General features: G+C 42.9%; 1 protein-coding gene across 2 annotated transcripts in view; it reads right to left on the bottom strand.

Annotated features, from left to right (window-relative positions):
* Positions 1-18,128, bottom strand: part of MTMR7 (myotubularin related protein 7) — a 78,726-nt gene that overhangs the window by 25,818 nt on the left and 34,780 nt on the right. For both annotated transcript variants that reach the window (XM_038400822.2, XM_038400823.2), the window contains exons 4-7: positions 14,351-14,508; positions 8,223-8,351; positions 7,419-7,553; positions 1,106-1,238 (exon numbers count right to left, since the gene is read on the bottom strand). In XM_038400822.2, coding sequence (XP_038256750.1) covers positions 1,106-1,238; positions 7,419-7,553; positions 8,223-8,351; positions 14,351-14,508 — 555 coding nt within the window. The remainder of the gene's footprint in view (positions 1-1,105; positions 1,239-7,418; positions 7,554-8,222; positions 8,352-14,350; positions 14,509-18,128) is intronic.

The raw sequence follows: 18,128 nt of genomic DNA, 5'->3' as shown, positions 1-18,128 counted from the left end.
CGCAAACAGGAGAGGAAGCCCCTGGTAAGTGGATTTGATTTTGGGAATTGCTGAAGTGAGTTGTTGGGGGCAGGAGGGTTGCAGAAAGCAGGCTTGTCTCCCACCACATGCCTAGTCTGAGTGGTGGAACAGGCTGTTGATTGACTCTCTCACTTCACGGGAATCACCCTCAGAGATCTCCAGGAAACTCTCATGGAGATACTGAGCAATCCGCTGCCACAGGTTCTTTGGCAGAGCTGCTTTGTTTCTTGCCCCATTAACGGTAACTTTTCCGTGCCACTGTGCCATCATGACTGTGTTTTAAATCACTGAATCAGTGTTCTCTGTGTTGCAAACAACACTGCTTCTGTAAAATGTTGCATTTAAAAACTTCACAGAGATTACCTTGGGAGCCCAGCCTCCCTCTTTGTTATTGGCAGCTGAAAGAATTAGAAAGCGGCCAAGAAGAACTAAGGAGAACTTTCTGCGTGATGTTATGATGCACTCCGCCACCAAGAAACAGGAATTGAAGGAGAGGCAGGACAGTGAGAAGAGGGACTGAAAGGAGAATGCGGTGCACCAGAATGAAGCCACGGAGCGGCTCTCAAAGGTTGTGGAACGCCAAGCAGCCACACTCTAGGAAATACTAGCTCTTCAAACCGAGCACCTCCGCACCCACCCTCCCCTGCAGACGCTGTCGCAAAACTCTTTCCCATGCTTCCCCCAGATACTGCCAACACACTCTTATCTACCTCCTGGCTCCAGTCTGTACCCACGGCATTCCACTTCTCCCCCATTAATTCAAACTGTTGATTTTTTTTAAACAGCCAAGTTTAAAGTTTAAGAAAAATAATATTGGTGAAATATCACTTAAAGTAAAACACTGTTGTAATCAAGAGAACATTCTTCTCTGGATGATGATATTTGGCACAAGTGTTTTAGCAAACAGGGAGATATACACTGTACAATATCAATACCGTACAATAAATCAAAACCTGATTCTCCTCTCTTAACTGTTTTACAAGTGAAATACAACTGACTTCAAAGAAAATTACTCTGGATTTACACCTGCATGACAGAAGAATTAGGCCACCTCTCTGTATATCGATACCAAGAAAAGTTTTACCTTCTAGCATTTTTTGCAGACTGCTCCTCATGACATGGATGTTCTCAATACCAATGAACTGAAACTTGATGTTGGAGTAATTGTCTTCATTCTCATATCCTTTCCCTGCTGCTCTGTTTGCCATTGCATTGAGCTGCAAAGGTTAAAAAAAAAAAAGAAGACTGGGTGAGAGCAGGAAACAGGTCATGCTCAAAAGACAACTCTCAGTCTATTGCAGTGAAGAAAAGAAAAAGGGATTAATTAAGCTGTTATTTAAAAAAAATCAAAGCTTGTAACTGAATATTCTCATCTCACTTGTGTATTCTAGTAGCTTTACCTTTTTAGAAGGGTGCTTCAACTCTTAAAGCAGTGGTGGGCAACCTGCGGCCCATCAGGGTAATCTGCTGGCAGGCCGCAAGACAGTTTGTTTACACTGACCATCTGCAGGCACAGTGACCCGCAGCTCCCAGTGGCCGCAGCTCCCAGTGGCCGCGGTTCGCCATTCCCAGACAATGGGAGCTGCAGGAAACAGCGTGGACCACAGGGACATGCTGGCCGCCACTTCCCACAGCTCCCATTGTCTGGGAACAGCGAACCATGGCTACTGGGAGTTGCGGGCAGCCGTGCCTGTGGCTGGTCAATGTAAACAAACTGTCTCGCGGCCCACCAGCGGATTACCCTGACGGGCCACAGGTTGCCCACCACTGCCTTAAAGGCTTTTATTCAATCACTCGTAAGTAGACAAAAAAAAAGGAGTTCTTGTGGCACCTTAAAGACTAGCAAATTTATTTGAGCATAAGCTTTCATGAGCTACAGCTCACTTTATCGGATGCTTTCAGTGGAAAATACAGTGGGGAGATTTATATACATAGAGAACATGAAACAATGGGTGTTACCATACACACTGTAACCAGAGAGATCACTTAAGGTGAGCTATTACCAGCAGGAGAGCGGGTGGGGGGGGGAACTTTTGTAGTGATAATCAAGGTGGGCCATTTCCAGCAGTTGACAAGAATATCTGAGAAACAATGGGGGGTGGGAGGGGAATAAATATGGGGAAATAGTTTTACTTTGTGTAATGACCCATCCACTCCCAGTCTCTATTCAAGCCTAAGTTAACTGCATCCAGTTTGCAAATTAATTCCATTTCAGCAGTCTCTCATTGGAGTCTGTTTTTGAAGATTTTTTGTTGAAGGATAGCCACTCTCAGGTCTGTAATCGAGTGACCGGAGAGATTGAAGTGTTCTCCGACAGGTGTTGGAATGTTATAATTCTTGACGTCTGATTTGTGTCCATTTATTCTTTTACATAGAGACTGTCCAGTTTGACCAATGTACATGGCAGAGGGGCATTGCTGGCACATGATGGCATATATCACATTGGTAGATGTGCAGGTGAACGAGCCTCTGATACTATGGCTGATGTGATTAGGCCCTACGATGGTGGCCCCTGAATAGATATGTGGACAGAGTTGGCAACGGGCTTTGTTTGAAGGATAGGTTCCTGGGTTAGATTCATAGATACTAAGGTCAGAAGGGACCATTCTGATCATCTAGTCGGACCTCCTGCACAGCGCAGGCCACAGAATCTCACCCACCCACTCCTATGAAAAACCTCACCCATGTCTGAGCTATTGAAGTCCTTAAATCATGGTTCAAAGACTTCAAGGAGCAGAGAAGCCTCCCTCAAGTCAACCATGCCCCATGCTACAGAGGAAGGCGAAAAACCTCCAGGGACTCTCCAATCTGCCCTGGAGGAAAATTCATTCCCGACCCCAAATATGGCAATCAGCTAAACCCTGAGCATATAGGCAAGATTCACCAGCCAGATACCCAGGAAAGAATTTTCTATAGTAACTCAGATCCCATCCATCTAATATCCCATCTCAGGGGATTTGGCCTATTTACCCTGAATATTTAAAGATCAATTACTTACCAAAATCCCATTATCCCATCATACCATCTCCTCCATAAACTTATCGAGTAGAATCTTAAAACCAGATAGATCTTTTGCCCCCACTGCTTCCCTTGGAAGGCTATTCCAAAACTTCACTCCTCTGATGGTTAAAAACCTTCGTCTGATTTCAAGTCTAACTTGGGTTAGTGGTTCTGTTGTGTGGTGTGTGGTTGCTGGTGAGTATTTGCTTCAGGTTGGGGGGCTGTTTGTAAGCCAGGACTGGCCTGTCTCCCAAAATCTGTGAGAGTGATGGGTCGTATTCAGGATAGGTTGTAGATCCTTGATGAAGCGTTGGAGAGGTTTTAGTTGGGGGCTGAAGGTGATGGCTATTGGCGTTATTTTCTTTGTTGGGCCTGTCCTGTAGTAGGTGACTTCTGGGTACTCTTCTGGCTCGGTCAATCTGTTTCTTCACTTTAGCAGGTCGGTATTGCAGTTGTAAGAATGCATGATAGAGATCTTGTAGGTGTTTGTCTCTGTCTGAGGGGTTGGAGCAAATGTGGTTATATCGTAGAGCGTGGCTGTAGACAGTGGATCGTGTGGTGTGGTCTGGATGAAAGCTAGAGGCATGTATGTAGGAATAGCGGTCAGTAGGTTTCCAATATAGGGTGGTGTTTATGTGACCATCACTTATTAGCACCGTAGTGTCCAGGAAGTGGATCTCTTGTGTGGACTGGTCCAGGCTGAGGTTGATGGTGGGATGGAAATGGTTGAAATCGTGGTGGAATTCCTCAAGGGCTTCTTTTCCATAGGTCCAGATGATGAAGATATCATCAATGTAGCGCAAGGAGAGTAGGGGCATTAGGGGACGAGAGCTGAGGAAGCGTTGCTCTAAGTCAGCCATAAAAATGTTGGCATACTGTGGGGCCATGCGGGGTACCCATCGCAGTGCTGCTGATTTGAAGGTATACATTGTGATTCTGTCCTCACCCATAACTGTTTCACATTTGGGGACAAGGTATACCTTCAAATCAGCAGCACTGCGATGGGTACCCACATGGCCCCACAGTACGCCAATATTTTTATGATGTGTTTTCTCTTTAATTTGTCTTCGAGACACCACTGACTTCCTGAGGAAATTAAAATCCATCAGTGATCTTCCTAAAAATACCATCCTAGCCACTATGGATGCAGAAGCCCTCTACACCAACATTCCACACAAAGATAGACTACAAGCCGTCAGGAATAGTATCCCCAATAATGTCACGGCTAACCTGGTGGCTGAACTTTGTGATTTTGTCCTCACCCATAACTATTTCACATTTGGGGACAAAGTTCAGCCACCAGGTTAGCCTCATTTGCATAGGCACACCCACCCCGCCTAGATGGTCACTTTGGCTGCTGTAGGAGCCACAGTTTCTCTGTTATTGGGGCAGGAAGAATAAACTGTTATTACCCTGATTATGTGAATCAAGGACAGTGGAACTGTACTTGGCCTTTTGTTATGATGGAGGGACTCACCATCAACTAAACACCACTCGCTAGGCAAGGGTCATGGGTTGCAACACCCAGTGAATGAAGAGAGGCCTTATATGTCAATTGTACCTTCTCTCCTCTGGAATATCAGAGCTAGTCTTGATTCCACTAGGAGTCTAGTTACAGGCTGCTGAACTGAATTTACTTTGGGCCAATGGTGCACCAGCACTGAGGCTCTCCTACTATAAGCTGAAATCACTAAAGAGCTAAAATTACTAAGAGCTGAAATCACTGAGCATTGTGTTAAGTAGCGAGGGGGACCTGAAGATATTGCAGAGCAGTTCGCCGAGTGGCTCACGGGATGGCTAGCGGAGCAGTTTGCTGGAGCAGCTCACAGGACAGCTGGCGGAGCGGAGCGGCAGGCAGAATGGAGCAGTTTGCGGGACGGCTGGAGTGGCTCACGAGACGACTGGTGGAGCAGAGCGGCTGGCAGAGCACAGCAGTTCATGGGATGGCTGGTGGAGCAGAGTGGAGCCCCCATGGAGAGGTGGGGCAGTCGGCTTTGGACCACGTAAGGTGCCCCTTATCCCCCCCCATTTCCACCCAGGTTGGGAGGTAAAACTCTGCAGATAAACTTTCGGACTCTGGGGCTGCATTGATCAGGGACAGAGACTTTTGGGTTGTTGGACTTGTGGGACTTTGGGTGACTTGGATTGCTGGACTGAAGAGCCGAAGGGAAAGGACATGACCCAATTTGCTTGGGGTGGGGTTTTTCTCTTTGCTTATGGGTTGAGTTATGGATCCTGTTGGTGGTGTTTCCTCAACGTAATGCCACATTGTTTCTCTCTGTTATTAAAAGGCTTTTGCTACACTCAGACTCTGTGCTTGCGAGAGGGGAAGTATTGCCTCTTAGAGGCACCCAGCGGGGGTGGTATATTTATCCCAGGTCACTGGGTGGGGGCTCGAGCTGGTTTTGCATTGTGTTATTGGAATGGAACCCCTAGATACTGAACCCGGCCCTTTTTGCTGCCAACTCCGATGGACAGAAGGGTAACATTTATTTATATAAAGTAGGCAGACTATTTTCTACCAAGTGCACTAAATGCCCATCTGCTCATCTTTTAGGGTCAGTGAACAATGTAAAAGAAGTTGTATCTGGACAGTGTTCTTTCAGGACAGTCCTCATCATGCCTTGCTAGGAGGATATAAATAATTTGTTGAATTCAAATCTCTCTCTCTCTCTCTCTCTCCTTTTGAATTAGACATGAGTGTTCACCCGAACACAAAGTGATGTAGCCTCTCAGCAATAAGAAACAACCTTGTAAAAAATCATCCCAACCCTCCTATTTCTCCCAACAGCTTCCAACTCCCATCTCCCTACCATGGTTCCCAATGGATTCTTTGAAAAAAGAAAAGGAGTACTTGTGGCACCTTAGAGACTAACAAATTTATTTGAGCATAAGCTTTCGCGAGCTACAGCTCACTTCATCGGATGCATTCGGTGGAAAATGCAGTGGGGAGATTTATATACACACACAGAGAACATGAAACAATGGGTTTTATCATACACACTGTAAGGAGAGTGATCGCTTAAGATGAGCCATCACCAGCAGGGGGAGGGAGGAGGAGGAAAACCTTTCATGGTGACAAGTAGGCTGTTGCCAAAATATTCATGTGCATGATGTTTATCGCCTCACCAGAGTTGGGAAATCCCATTGCTGCAGATCCAGCCACTATGTCCTGCAATTGCCTGTAGTCCTAGCGGTGTGTAACAGGATCTGATTAATGGCTCTACACGCTTATATGGCAATGGTCCCACTGTAGATTTTCCAAACAAAAAATGATTCCCCATTGACTGGTAGCAGTCTGGCATTGCAAGCTTCCAATCACCATTTGTCACCATGAAAGATTTTCCTCCTTCCCCCGCCCCTCCTGCTGGTGATGGCTCATCTTAAGTGATCGCTCTCCTTACAGTGTGTATGATAAAACCCATTGTTTCATGTTCTCTGTGTGTGTATATCAATCTCCCCACTGTATTTTCCACCGAATGCATCCGATGAAGTGAGCTGTAGCTCACGAAAGCTTATGCTCAAATAAATTTGTTAGTCTCTAAGGTGCCACAAGTACTCCTTTTCTTTTTGCGAATACAGACTAACACAGCTGCTACTCTGAAATGGATTCTTTGCTCAACCAGTCCCAACCTTCCGCTTCCCTTGGCTCCCAGTGCCAGCCTCCCTACCCCACCCAGGTCCCAGTCTCCTTGCCCAGCCAGTATCAGTCTCTGCCTCCCAGGCTCCTTGTGCCAATATATTCCCTCAGCCTTCCTCTGCAATGCCCTCGACTCAGCTTTTGTCCACTTTGAATTTGAATCAGATCTTTTCCTCTTTCAGACTGCCTGGGTGCCACCATTGAAAGCCCAGGAGAGACAGGCTCACTGCTCTCAGTACCCATGCCTGGCCCCACCTTGGCCTGGAGCAGCTGTGAGCAGCCATTACTGAGGAAGTCTTTCTGAGCCCTTAGCTCTGGGCTGGAGCATGTTCAGTCACTCTGTTGGAATGGCATATACTCAGTCCAGTCACAGGTAGGAGTTGTGAGGGGATAGAGGAGGCTCAGTTGCTCTGTGGGGATGGTACATGCAGAGTCTGGTCAGCACTAGGAGCTGTGAGGGAATGGAGCATGCTCAGTGCAGATAGAATCTTGGAGATTTGAGCAGTTAAACCCTAGCAACTCTCTACAAAGCATGTGTGAACTGTGATATTTCAAAGATTTATAACCTGGAGTTCAGACTCAAAAGGTAAGTCCAAAGTAACTTTACAGAGCAGCATTACTGTGGATTTACCTGGAAGCAACTGAGATTAGAATCTAGTCCCCAGTGGCCACCATACTTTGTACTTTTGTATTTTCTCTGATTTTGCAACACATACCTGGTATTGTTAAATATGTGCCAGCATTATAACATACTTACTTTAGGCCGAGTGTCAACAACATATATGAAATTGCTTCCAGGATTTGCCTTTCTGATGGCCTGTAGCATCTGTTCATCCTCAAGGCACCGAGCACTGAAGCCAGACAAGGGCTGGCTGCTCCTGCAGATTGAGGCCTGCATTAAAATAAATAAAATCCCCCATTTGTTTAATGTGCATTAATAATTTACTACGCAAAGTTATTTACAAAACAGATCACTAGGAAATGAACAAAATAGCTCCATTATATGTACAATTAACAGGAAGAGTAGAGCAATATTATTAATTAAATGTAGCTGAATATTAATGATGTTGTGTCTGTAGGCACCCCTGTATTCACACCCTACATATTACTGCAATGATTTTTGTACAAAATATGCTTTGTGAAATACCATTTGAAAACCAAAATTCTGGTCAATAGTATCATTGTAAAATATATGTAACAATGCTGTATGTGAAATTATGGATGCTCACTAATATTATGCTTTAAAGTCTGTGACTAAAAGGTGCTTAAACCAGGCATGTCAGGAGGAGCTGATAAATGAGTTTGTTCATACAATGGAAAGAGTCCAATACCTCAAACCAGGTGTGGCCAAATTCAGTGGGCTATTCATTTGTTTAGAGGTTGCAGCAGGAAGAGATAATTTGCAGATTAGCAACCATCAGCAGGGTCAGGGAATTATATGCTTATTGGGTGACTGTTGGTGTCCAGGCTGTGAGCTACAGCAGCAGAGCATTTAAGGCATCAGGGTTACAGGGCAGGTGGTCACACACCCTCTCACCCCAAAACACAGCTCCACACTTACATTGTTATCCTTACAGTAGTAGGAAAGGGCTGGGAAACGTCTTCTGCTCCGGAATTTAGAGCTCCCCACAATGATGTGTGCAGTTGTAGATTTTGGTACGTATACTTCAGTAGGGTATGAGTCACAGACCTGCCAAAAGAAAAGGCACCTTAGAAACTAAGAAATTTGTTTGAGCATAAGCTTTTGTGAGCTACAGCTCACTTCATTGAATGCATTCAGTGGAAAATACAGTGGGAAGATTTATATACATAGAGAACATGAAACAATGGGTGTTACCATACACACTGTAACCAGAGAGATCACTTAAGGTGAGCTATTACCAGCAGGAGAGCAGGCGGGGGGGAGACGAACCTTTAGTAGTGATAATCAAGGTGGGCCATTTCCAGCCGTTGACAAGAACTTCTCAGGAACGGTGGGGGTGGGGGGGAAATAAACATGGGGAAATAGTTTTACTTTGTGTAATGACCCATCCACTCCCAGTCTCTATTCAAGCCTAAGTTAATTGTATCCAGTTTGCAAAGTAATTCCAATTCAGCAGTCTCTCGTTGAAGTTTGTTTTTGAAGTTTATTTGTTGAAGTATTGCAACTTTTCGGTCTATAATCGAGTGACCAGAGAGACTGAAGTGTTCTCCAACTGGTTTTTGAATGTTATAATTCTTGACGTCTGATTTGTGTCCATTTATTCTTTTATGTAGAGACTGTCCAGTTTGACCAAGGTATATGGCAGGGGGGCATTGCTTGCACATGATGGCATCTATCACATTGGTAGATGCGCAGGTGAACAAGCCTCTGATAGTGTGGCTGATGGGATTAGGCCCTACGATGGTGTCCCCTGAATAGATATGTGGACACAGTTGGCAACGGGCTTTGTTGCAAGAATAGGTTCCTGGGTTCGTGGTTCTGTTGTGTGATTGCTAGTGAGTATTTGCTTCAAGTTGGGGGGCTGACTGTAAGCAAGGACTGGCCTGTCTCCCAAGATCTGTGAGAGTGATAGGTTGTCCTTCAGGATAGGTTGTAGATCCTTGATGATGCACTGGAGAGGTTTTAATTGGGGGCTGAAGGTGATGGCTAGTGGCGTTCTGTTATTTTCTTTGTTGGGCCTGTCCTGTAGTAGGTGACTTCTGGGTACTCTTCTGGCTCGGTCAATCTGTTTCTTCACTTCAGCAAGTGGGTATAGTAGTTGTAAGAATGCTTGATAGAGATCTTGTAGGTGTTTGTCTCTGTCTGAGGGGTTGGAGCAAATGCGGTTGTATCGTAGAGCTTGGCTGTAGACAATGAATCGTGTGGTGTGGTCTGGATGAAAGCTGGAGGCATGTAGGTAGGAATAGCAGTCAGTAGGTTTCCGGTATAGGCTGGTGTTTATGTGACCATCACTTATTAGCACCATAGTGTCCAGGAAGTGGATCTCTTGTGTGGACTGGTCCAGGCTGAGGTTGATGATGGGATGGAAATTGTTGAAATCATGGTGGAATTCCTCAAGGGCTTCTTTTCCATGGGTCCAGATAATGAAGATGTCATCAATGTAGTGCAAGTAGAGTAGGAGTATTAGGGGACGAGAGCTGAGGAAGTGTTGTTCTAAGTCAGCCATAAAAATTTTGGCATACTGTGGGGCCATGCAGGTACCCATCGCAGTGCTGCTGATTTGAAGGTATACATTGTCCCCAAATGTGAAATAGTTATGGGTGAGGACAAAGTCACCAAGTTCAGCCACAGGTTTGCTGTGACATTATCGGCAATACTGGTCCTGATGGCTTGTAGTCCATCTTTGCGTGAAATATTGGTGTAGAGGGCTTCTACATCCATAGTGGCTAGGATGGAGTTTTCAGGAAGATTGCCGATAGATTGTAGATTCCTCAGGAAGTCAGTGGTGTCTCGAAGATAGCTTGGAGTGCTGGTAGCGTAGGGCCTGAGGAGGGAGTCTACGTAGCAAGACAATCCTGCTGTCAGGGTGCCAACGCCTGAGATGATGGGGCGTCCAGGATTTCCAGGTTTATGGATCTTGGGTAGCAGATAGAATACCCCAGGTCGGGGTTCCAGGGGTGTGTCTGTGCCGATTTGTTCTTGTGCTTTTTCAGGGAGTTTCTTGAGCAAATGGTGTAGTTTCTTTTGGTTACCCTCAGTGGGATCTGAGGGTAATGGCTTGTAGTAAGTGGTGTTGGAAAGCTGCCTAGCAGTCTCTTGTTCATATTCCGACCTATTCATGATCACAACAGCACCTCCTTTTTGATTATGATGTCAGAGTTGTTTCTGAGGCTGTGGATGCATTGTGTTCTGCACGGCTGAGGTTATGGGGCAAGTGATGCTGCTTTTCCACAATTTCAGCCCGTGCACGGCAGAAGCATTCTATGTAGAAGTCCAGTCTGTTTGTTTGTTTGCTTACTTTGTTTATTCAAATAGAACTTAGCATGAATGTTAACTTTAATCAACACCATTACAAAAACAAAATCACAATTATACACCACCCTCATTCTGAGGATCCTAAAGTGTTTCAAACATTAATTATGCCCCTGTGACAGGGTAGTTAATCCCCTTAATGGAAGAGGGCCTCAGAGTTAACCCACCCGCATCACATGGCACGGTCCTTTAATATTTTGGAAGGCCTAATATATACAAGGACCAAGCAGATACTGGTAGAAAGAAAGTGGTTTGGAAATAAGGAGTGTTTGGAAGGAAATCCCATTTCTGTTTCTTTAAGGGCCTAGGACCAGGAGCCTTGCAGAGTGGATGGCACAAGGCTCTCCTCTCTCTCAGCCAACTGGGATGAGCTTTAGGAAGGGACTAGTATATCTGTTGTCTCTCCTTCACAGCAAGGGAGACACCACTAAGCAGAGGTTGTCTGGTGCATCCTCTGAGTATTGACTGGGAGAAAGGAGGCTAGTTAAAAGACAAGCTAGCTAAGGCCCTACAGCTTGTTTATATCACAACCCTGACTCTAAGAGGAGTGGAGAGCACTCCTGTTTTAAGGAGGGGAAACCAGAAAGATTGTTTGAAGTACAAACCCATCTCCAGAAGGAGGGTGGGCTTCAGTCTTAAGGAGAGAGAGGGTGGTTGTCTGCAGTACAACCCAGCTGCTTCCAGAGAAACTGGGTAGGGCCTTGAGAAAGCTCCTCAGCAGCAGTCTGGGAAAAAGACACACAAAGAGACAAAACTCCAGGGTGGAAGTAATGGAGGCTGTAGGCCTGAGAGAAAGGTGGACAAATGTGGGGAGAAAGAGGAGCAGCTCAGGGAAGTGGCAAAAGATTGCCAGGAGTGGTCCTTAGCTGCCTAACACAGGGTTCCTGGGCTGGAACCCAGAGGAGAAGGTGGGCCTGGGTTCTCATCCCCCAGCAATAGGAAAGGTACAAGTCTTGGGACTGAAAGAGGCAAAGACAGCTGAATACTAGCTGGGGCTGGGGGTCTTGGGCTTGGTATAAAGATTCTGGGTTTTCTGTTTGCACTTTTCTGTTACCCCAGAAGGAGACTGAACTGAAAGGTGACCAGGCAGGCGGGCCCAGCCATGGAAGCTGCAGACCATTGCAGAACCAGAAAAGTGGAAAAGGCAGTACAAGAACAAAAGAAGGCTTGCAGTGCCATGTTCTGGCATGAGGCAGTGCTATGGTGTGTTCACCGTGTGACAGCATGTCACAGGACCTCTAGGAGATAGGAAATTATTATCATCATTATCCCAATTTTACAGATGGTAAAACTGAAGCAGAAAAAGGGGAGTGCTATATATTCATGTATCCAATAACTTTGTGCCTATTTCAGTACACAGGATGAACAGGGGTTCTGGGAATGAATCAGGATTATGTAGAAAAGAAGGGTATTGTCTGTAGGACCCCGTCTCAAAAGTTGCAGAATTTGGAAGGTGTGCAAGGAAATTGCCTTTTCTCTTCTTGGCTGACTCATGGTTATACAGTTGAACGCTGTCCTGAGGAATCTGGCCTCTGCCACAGAGTTCCTAGGTGATACTGGGCAAGTCACTTAAACTGAAGTAAAAAAAAGGAGGACTTGTGGCACTTTAGAGACTAACAAATTTATTTGAGCATAAGCTTTCGTGAGCTACAGCTCACTTCATCTAAAGTGTTTGCAGTCAGTGACTAACTGTATGTTCATCATTTTTGGGTTCCCAACTTGAGACACCTGAGATTAAATTTGCAGAAGTGCTAAGTGTTCACAGCTGCAGCTGAAGTCACCAGGAGCTGTATTTTGAATATAAAAAGTACAATCAAAATGCTAAGTTCTTTAGAAAAATCAGTTCCTAAGTATCTGTAATTGGGCATCCAAAATTGATGGACACTTGACAACTTTAGGTCTAAATCTCTCTGTGCTTCAGTTCTCCAGCTGTAAAATGGGGATAAAAATACCACCTACTCTCACAGAGGTGCTAAGATTAATTAATAGTCGTGAGGCATTCTGATAGTATGATGAGACTCAGGAGAAAATTAATAACTGTATATTCAGTGCTGGGTTTGGATATTGTGTGATTAAGATCTGGGGGCACAAGATGATTGAGGAAAAGAAATATTAAATAACTACTCATTCCCTCATGAGGCAGGGGTGCCATGTAAAAAATGTGATCATGTAATTAGCCACATAAGGGGGACTGAACTGAGGTTACACATGCAACCTTAATTCTGGCATTTCCTAACTTGTGAGGGCTTGACTTTGCAACCTTAATGTTCTTTTAAGGTATTTCTTTTGGATGTTATTTTAATAGAGTTCCCTTCTCAGTGTTGGAAGAGAGCACTGAATTCTTGTAATTCTTTACCATTGTCACATGAGAAATTGGTTTTGCAACAATGAAGACTGGCTCCAATGTAGTTATTTTTGATTAAGCGAGATCAGATTCAGGCCTGTTTCTGGGGCAATGAAAAAATGACTGATTTTTATGTATGTATATATGAAAAACACTTTATTTACAATGTATATTACTTTATATTAAATAATAAAAATAACTACTTTGTCTCTTTCTGTGTATTCTTTCCTCCTTTTTCTCCCTTACCCTGCCTTCATTACCCTTTTCTTCCCTTCTATGATCCACCTAGAAGAATCATTTCCATTGCTTTTGGTGTCTAATTTCCATTGCTTTTCTATAACATTTCATGATTCACCCTTCCTTCTGTGGCTCATTCTGATCCCTTGCATTTAAAGCTGTGTCACACTAACCCCTAAATTTGTCCTAAACCAGAGGTTTTCAACCTCTTCCTTACCAAGTTCCACCTGTTTCTCTCTCCTCCTCCCTTATCATTTAGGAAGTGAAGGTTGGATACAACCCCTGACACCTGTTTGAAACACCAGCCCCACCCCCAGGGGTGGTTGTAATCCCCAGGTTGAGAGCCCCTGCCCTAAATTATGACTGCTATCATACTATTTCCACAATTCCATAATACATTTCAAACTTTTTATATTAGAAACAAGAGAAAATAATTAACTTCTGGCAGAACATACAGTCCCCTCTGAGGAGATCTCAAAATCCCAAGTGATCTATGTGTAGCATGTGTGCACTCCAGTGCCAATGCATAATGGGAGTGAGCTGACCTGTACCAACAGGCTGACTTCAGAACTTTACTCTGTTATCTCTTTCCATTAGTGTTACTTTATCACATTTTTAAAGTTTGAATTGAACAAATGTAGGGCAGGATAGGAACATCAACTAGCTAGGTAGAAAGGAGTGGGATTAAGATTTGTGACTTCTCAGACCATTGTGAGAATATTCCATCACAAACAATTCTCAGCAGCACTGCATGTAATTTCAGGAACAAGAAAGTAAGATAGTGTTAAATTAATTCTTTCAAACTAATGGCTTGTGTAACTATTAGGTAGAATTTTTTTTTTAAAATACTCACTGGCCCCAATTTAGCAAAGCCTTTATTCATGTGCTTAACTTTATGCATGTGCTTAAATCTAGCCCTGTGCAGCAAAGCAATTAAGGATGTGCTTAAAGTGATTTTGACAAGTCACTTTCTCTCCTTGTACTTCCATTCTACATGGATAAAACAGATTATGAGTCCTTTCTCCCACTCTGTCTAACCTCTTCAGGACAGGGACTGTCTCTTAGGATGCTATGTACAGCACTTAGCACCATGAGGCCCCTGCCTTAGTTGGGGCCTCTAAAATCTACTGTAATACAAATTATAATTACACACTTGGTAGTCTCTGTTTACATCACTGATCTGCCAATAGTTATTTGGAACACCCATCCGATTATATTCTTTATTGAGGCCCACAAGCTTCCATCCTTGTTCTCGCTCTTCTTTATCTAACTTTGGGTTGAATGAGAAGCAGTAGAGCTCTTCATATTTCACTGAAAGAGAAAAAGAGGCAATAAGACTGGACAATAAATCTAAGCTGAGATCAAAGTCTCCAAAAGCAAAACTGGTATGTTATTCTCTGTATGGGATGCTATTCGCTGTTGTTCCCATTCAGATCATATGCTTTGCTATGCAAAAGCCCACATACCGGCACCTAATCCCATAGAAGCTTACTTTGAAAGTAGTGGGCAGTTCTGCTGTTTCTGTCCCTTTTCCCCCCCTACTTGTACAGGCCTGTATTATTGATCCTACTTACAATATAGTAGCTCTCCCACACCTCTTTGCTGACCAGTTGTAAACATTCTGATAGCTAGCAAAAGGGTGCAGTGGCAAAGCTAACATGCTTCCTTGTAAAGAGGAAAAACTAAGATCAAGAAAGGATCAACACGTGGTCCAGCATAATTCTTTTACCAGAGATAATTTAGTTGTTTTAATTAGTGGATTACAGATCCAGTGGCAGAGACAATGGACCAAATCCTGAAGTCTTCACTGGACTCAGTGATAATGCATCAATTCTTAAATCTTAACTCAAGTTTTACTCTGCCCTGACTCAAGTAAAATTTCTATTAACTCCATGGTTTGTATGAGTAAAGACTGGAAAATCTGTCCTTAAATGACTAGCAAAGACATTCTAGCTACACAGATTACTTTGTAGTAGCATGACTATTATTTATCTAAATTATTGCATGTAAATGATTTCAAACTCTTGTTTGCAAAATTATGCCAATTCTCACATTTCAGTTCATGAACATACAATAAATAAAATTTTAAATAGTTTTAAGAGTAGCTGTATTTCTGCATATGAAATGACTTTACTGGATTTCAAACACAGTATTTATATATAAACAGATATTTCATGGCCAAACTCCACTGCCAGCTATTGTGTTCTGTGGATGAGATGATCCCACCAATCTGAATATAAATTGAAGAAAATTGGTGATAAGAACTATAACTCTAGCACATCACAAGTTCGTGTTTCATCCTCTCACTGCAAGGTCCGTATAGCTTTTGGAGCAAAGATTTTAGTATATAAATGAACTGAAGTACACTGAATTCTGGTAAACTGAGTCACATCTGTTATCAAAACGTCACCATTTGATAAATCTGTTTCAGAGTGTCTTGATTTCAGACAGTCTTGAAATCAAACAGGTTTAAATACAACCCTCAGTTACTTCTATTTTATGTCCTTGATAAGGAAAATAGGTCAAAAAATAGAGAATGGGGACTTTTTATGTATGGCTTTAATAAAAATGGTTTTCATTTTAACTTCCATCCTCTTCTGCAGCAAGCATCTATTGTACTTCCATCATAGGTGATGATTTTTTTTTTTAGATTTAACAGAGCAGTAAAGACTAGTTTTAAGTTTCCATTAAATATATAGCATTGGAATATATGGAATTTAGGAGGGAAAAATAAAGCTAAACACGTCTCTCGCTTCTAATAACATGGTTTCCATAACTAAAAAGCTGGTGTGGTTTGTAATATCACAGTTCCTTGGGGAACTCAGTTCCCTCTTTAGAAACAATTAACAACAAATATGAGGACAGAAAGGAAGAAAAGTTCCCTTGTTAAATCTTTATGATTCAGGCACTGAACTCAAGATCAGCAAAGTCATTATTTAGAGAAAGAGAAGGAAGACCACTGAAACGCAGTTTGATTAGATCAAACTTCATTCTGTGTTTTTTTTATGGCACAGGTTTCATAAACCTGTGTCTAATTTGCTTATGTCTCATTTGCTTATGTACAATTGTTAGATTTAATCTGAAAAAAATAACTTCAAATAACAAATTTGACTGGAATCCTGACATTTATTTCCCCCTCCCCCACCCCGGTGCCAAATCATGCATTAAACTAGCTGAATAAAACTACACTTCAAATATTTCCTTTCCATTATACCTGCTCACAAAATTAAGTGGAAACTTTCACAACTACTGTATATCAAATTTAAATATACATATCTTGGTTGTATGTAAATCTAGCCTGCCTATCATCTCAGGTTTTAATATCATATAGTGGTACATACAGGTTTTCCAAATGCATCAATTGTGCCTTAAAGCTTAGTTAACATATACCTTCTATAATATTTAGGATCCGATACAAACACAGTATTATAGTCATTATGCCAAATCCTGCTGTTGTACAACTTCAAATGTTACTATGACACAAAGTAGCCTAAGCTAAAGGGCGAAATTCTGCTTTCAGCTGTACCTGTTCATGTCCATTAGAAGTTGACAGGTATAACTTCTGTAGTTATACTGTAAGGACTGTGTTTTTAGGATACTGTGGGTCTGACCAATTGCCTATTTTAGAGGTCAGGAAATATTTTTCCCATTAGGAAAAAAATTGGTAGAAGCCTGGTAGGGTTTTTTTTTGGCTTCATGACAGCATCATGGAAGGACAGTTAGGTTCAACAGGAATCAGATTTATAAGTCTCATCTCAGTAATCTGTAAGAATATTTTATTCAACACAACTTGCAGACAGTGTCCAGTGCAAATAAAAGGCCAAAGGGGTCATTGCCCAGAAATAATAGACCTTAGGTCTGTGGAAGAAAGAGAGACCATAAGCCTTTGCAGACAGAGATCTCTTTGGTACTGTCTTTCTCCCTCATGGGAGAAAGGGATGAGATGTTTCAGCAGAATGAGCTAAATCCAAGGTGAAGGCTGAGGAATATCTGCCCTGAGTTATGGGATATATGATAGAAGGCCTGTAAATCCCACACTAGACTCACTTAAATGAGGGAGAAGGGGTAGATAGTGTCCCTCCCCAGTATTAAGTTTAATAGAGTTGTGGCCTGCCACTTAAATCCATTCTTTTGTCTGTCCTCATTCGCAGAGGTGTCCTGCTCAAGTTGCTTCTGCTGTGCTACCAGCAGATCTGCCCAACAGGCATCTTCTCAAAAGCTCCCTACCATTCCATTTGCATTCCTGGCCACATTTGTTCTTCATTGTGGCATTTCAAGAGAACTGCAACACCAGGGTCAAAATCCACCTCTCCACAGGCATTAAAATACACCTTCTGTCCCTTCAAGGGAAGGAGCATGACAGGATCTCATTTTTCCAGTCTTGTATCAAAACATGATGAGATCCTGAAGCCAGTGGAGTTAATCCAGATTTACATCAGCATAACCAAGAGCTTAAATTGGTTAATTGTTTCTATAACTCACTCCAATTACTTTCACCCTACATCACCTAGCTTACTCAAATACATGCACTCCAGTGTACATATTCCCCTCACTGGTATTCCAGTTATAGTAATCACTTTACCAACTTCAATTGCTGCTGTTGCTTGCTATGCAATTTTTTCTAACACACCAGAGAAAACTGGCTCTAACAAGCTGTCTTGTAGCAAGATGAAAATTAACATTGATGTTGTCAATTTTGTGCGAACTATAGCAATGTTTCCTTTACACAAAGTTCAAAATAACATTAAAAGGACCTTGGGCTTCAGACTGAATTGTTTGCATCAAACTAGTCTGCGTCCAGCATTCTTTCCAATTAATTCTTAAATTAACAGCACAAACACAGGAGGAGATGCTGGACTCCACTACAATACTTGGATTCTCTCTTTTAAGGGTAAAGGGTCAAAATTACCTTTGGTTGCACAGTTGAATTC

Source organism: Dermochelys coriacea, chromosome 4 (assembly GCF_009764565.3).
Source record: "Dermochelys coriacea isolate rDerCor1 chromosome 4, rDerCor1.pri.v4, whole genome shotgun sequence".
In the NCBI taxonomy this organism is placed as follows: Eukaryota; Metazoa; Chordata; order Testudines; family Dermochelyidae; genus Dermochelys; species Dermochelys coriacea.
Note: the sequence above shows the minus strand (reverse complement) of the source record. Positions and strands in the feature narration are given on the sequence as shown.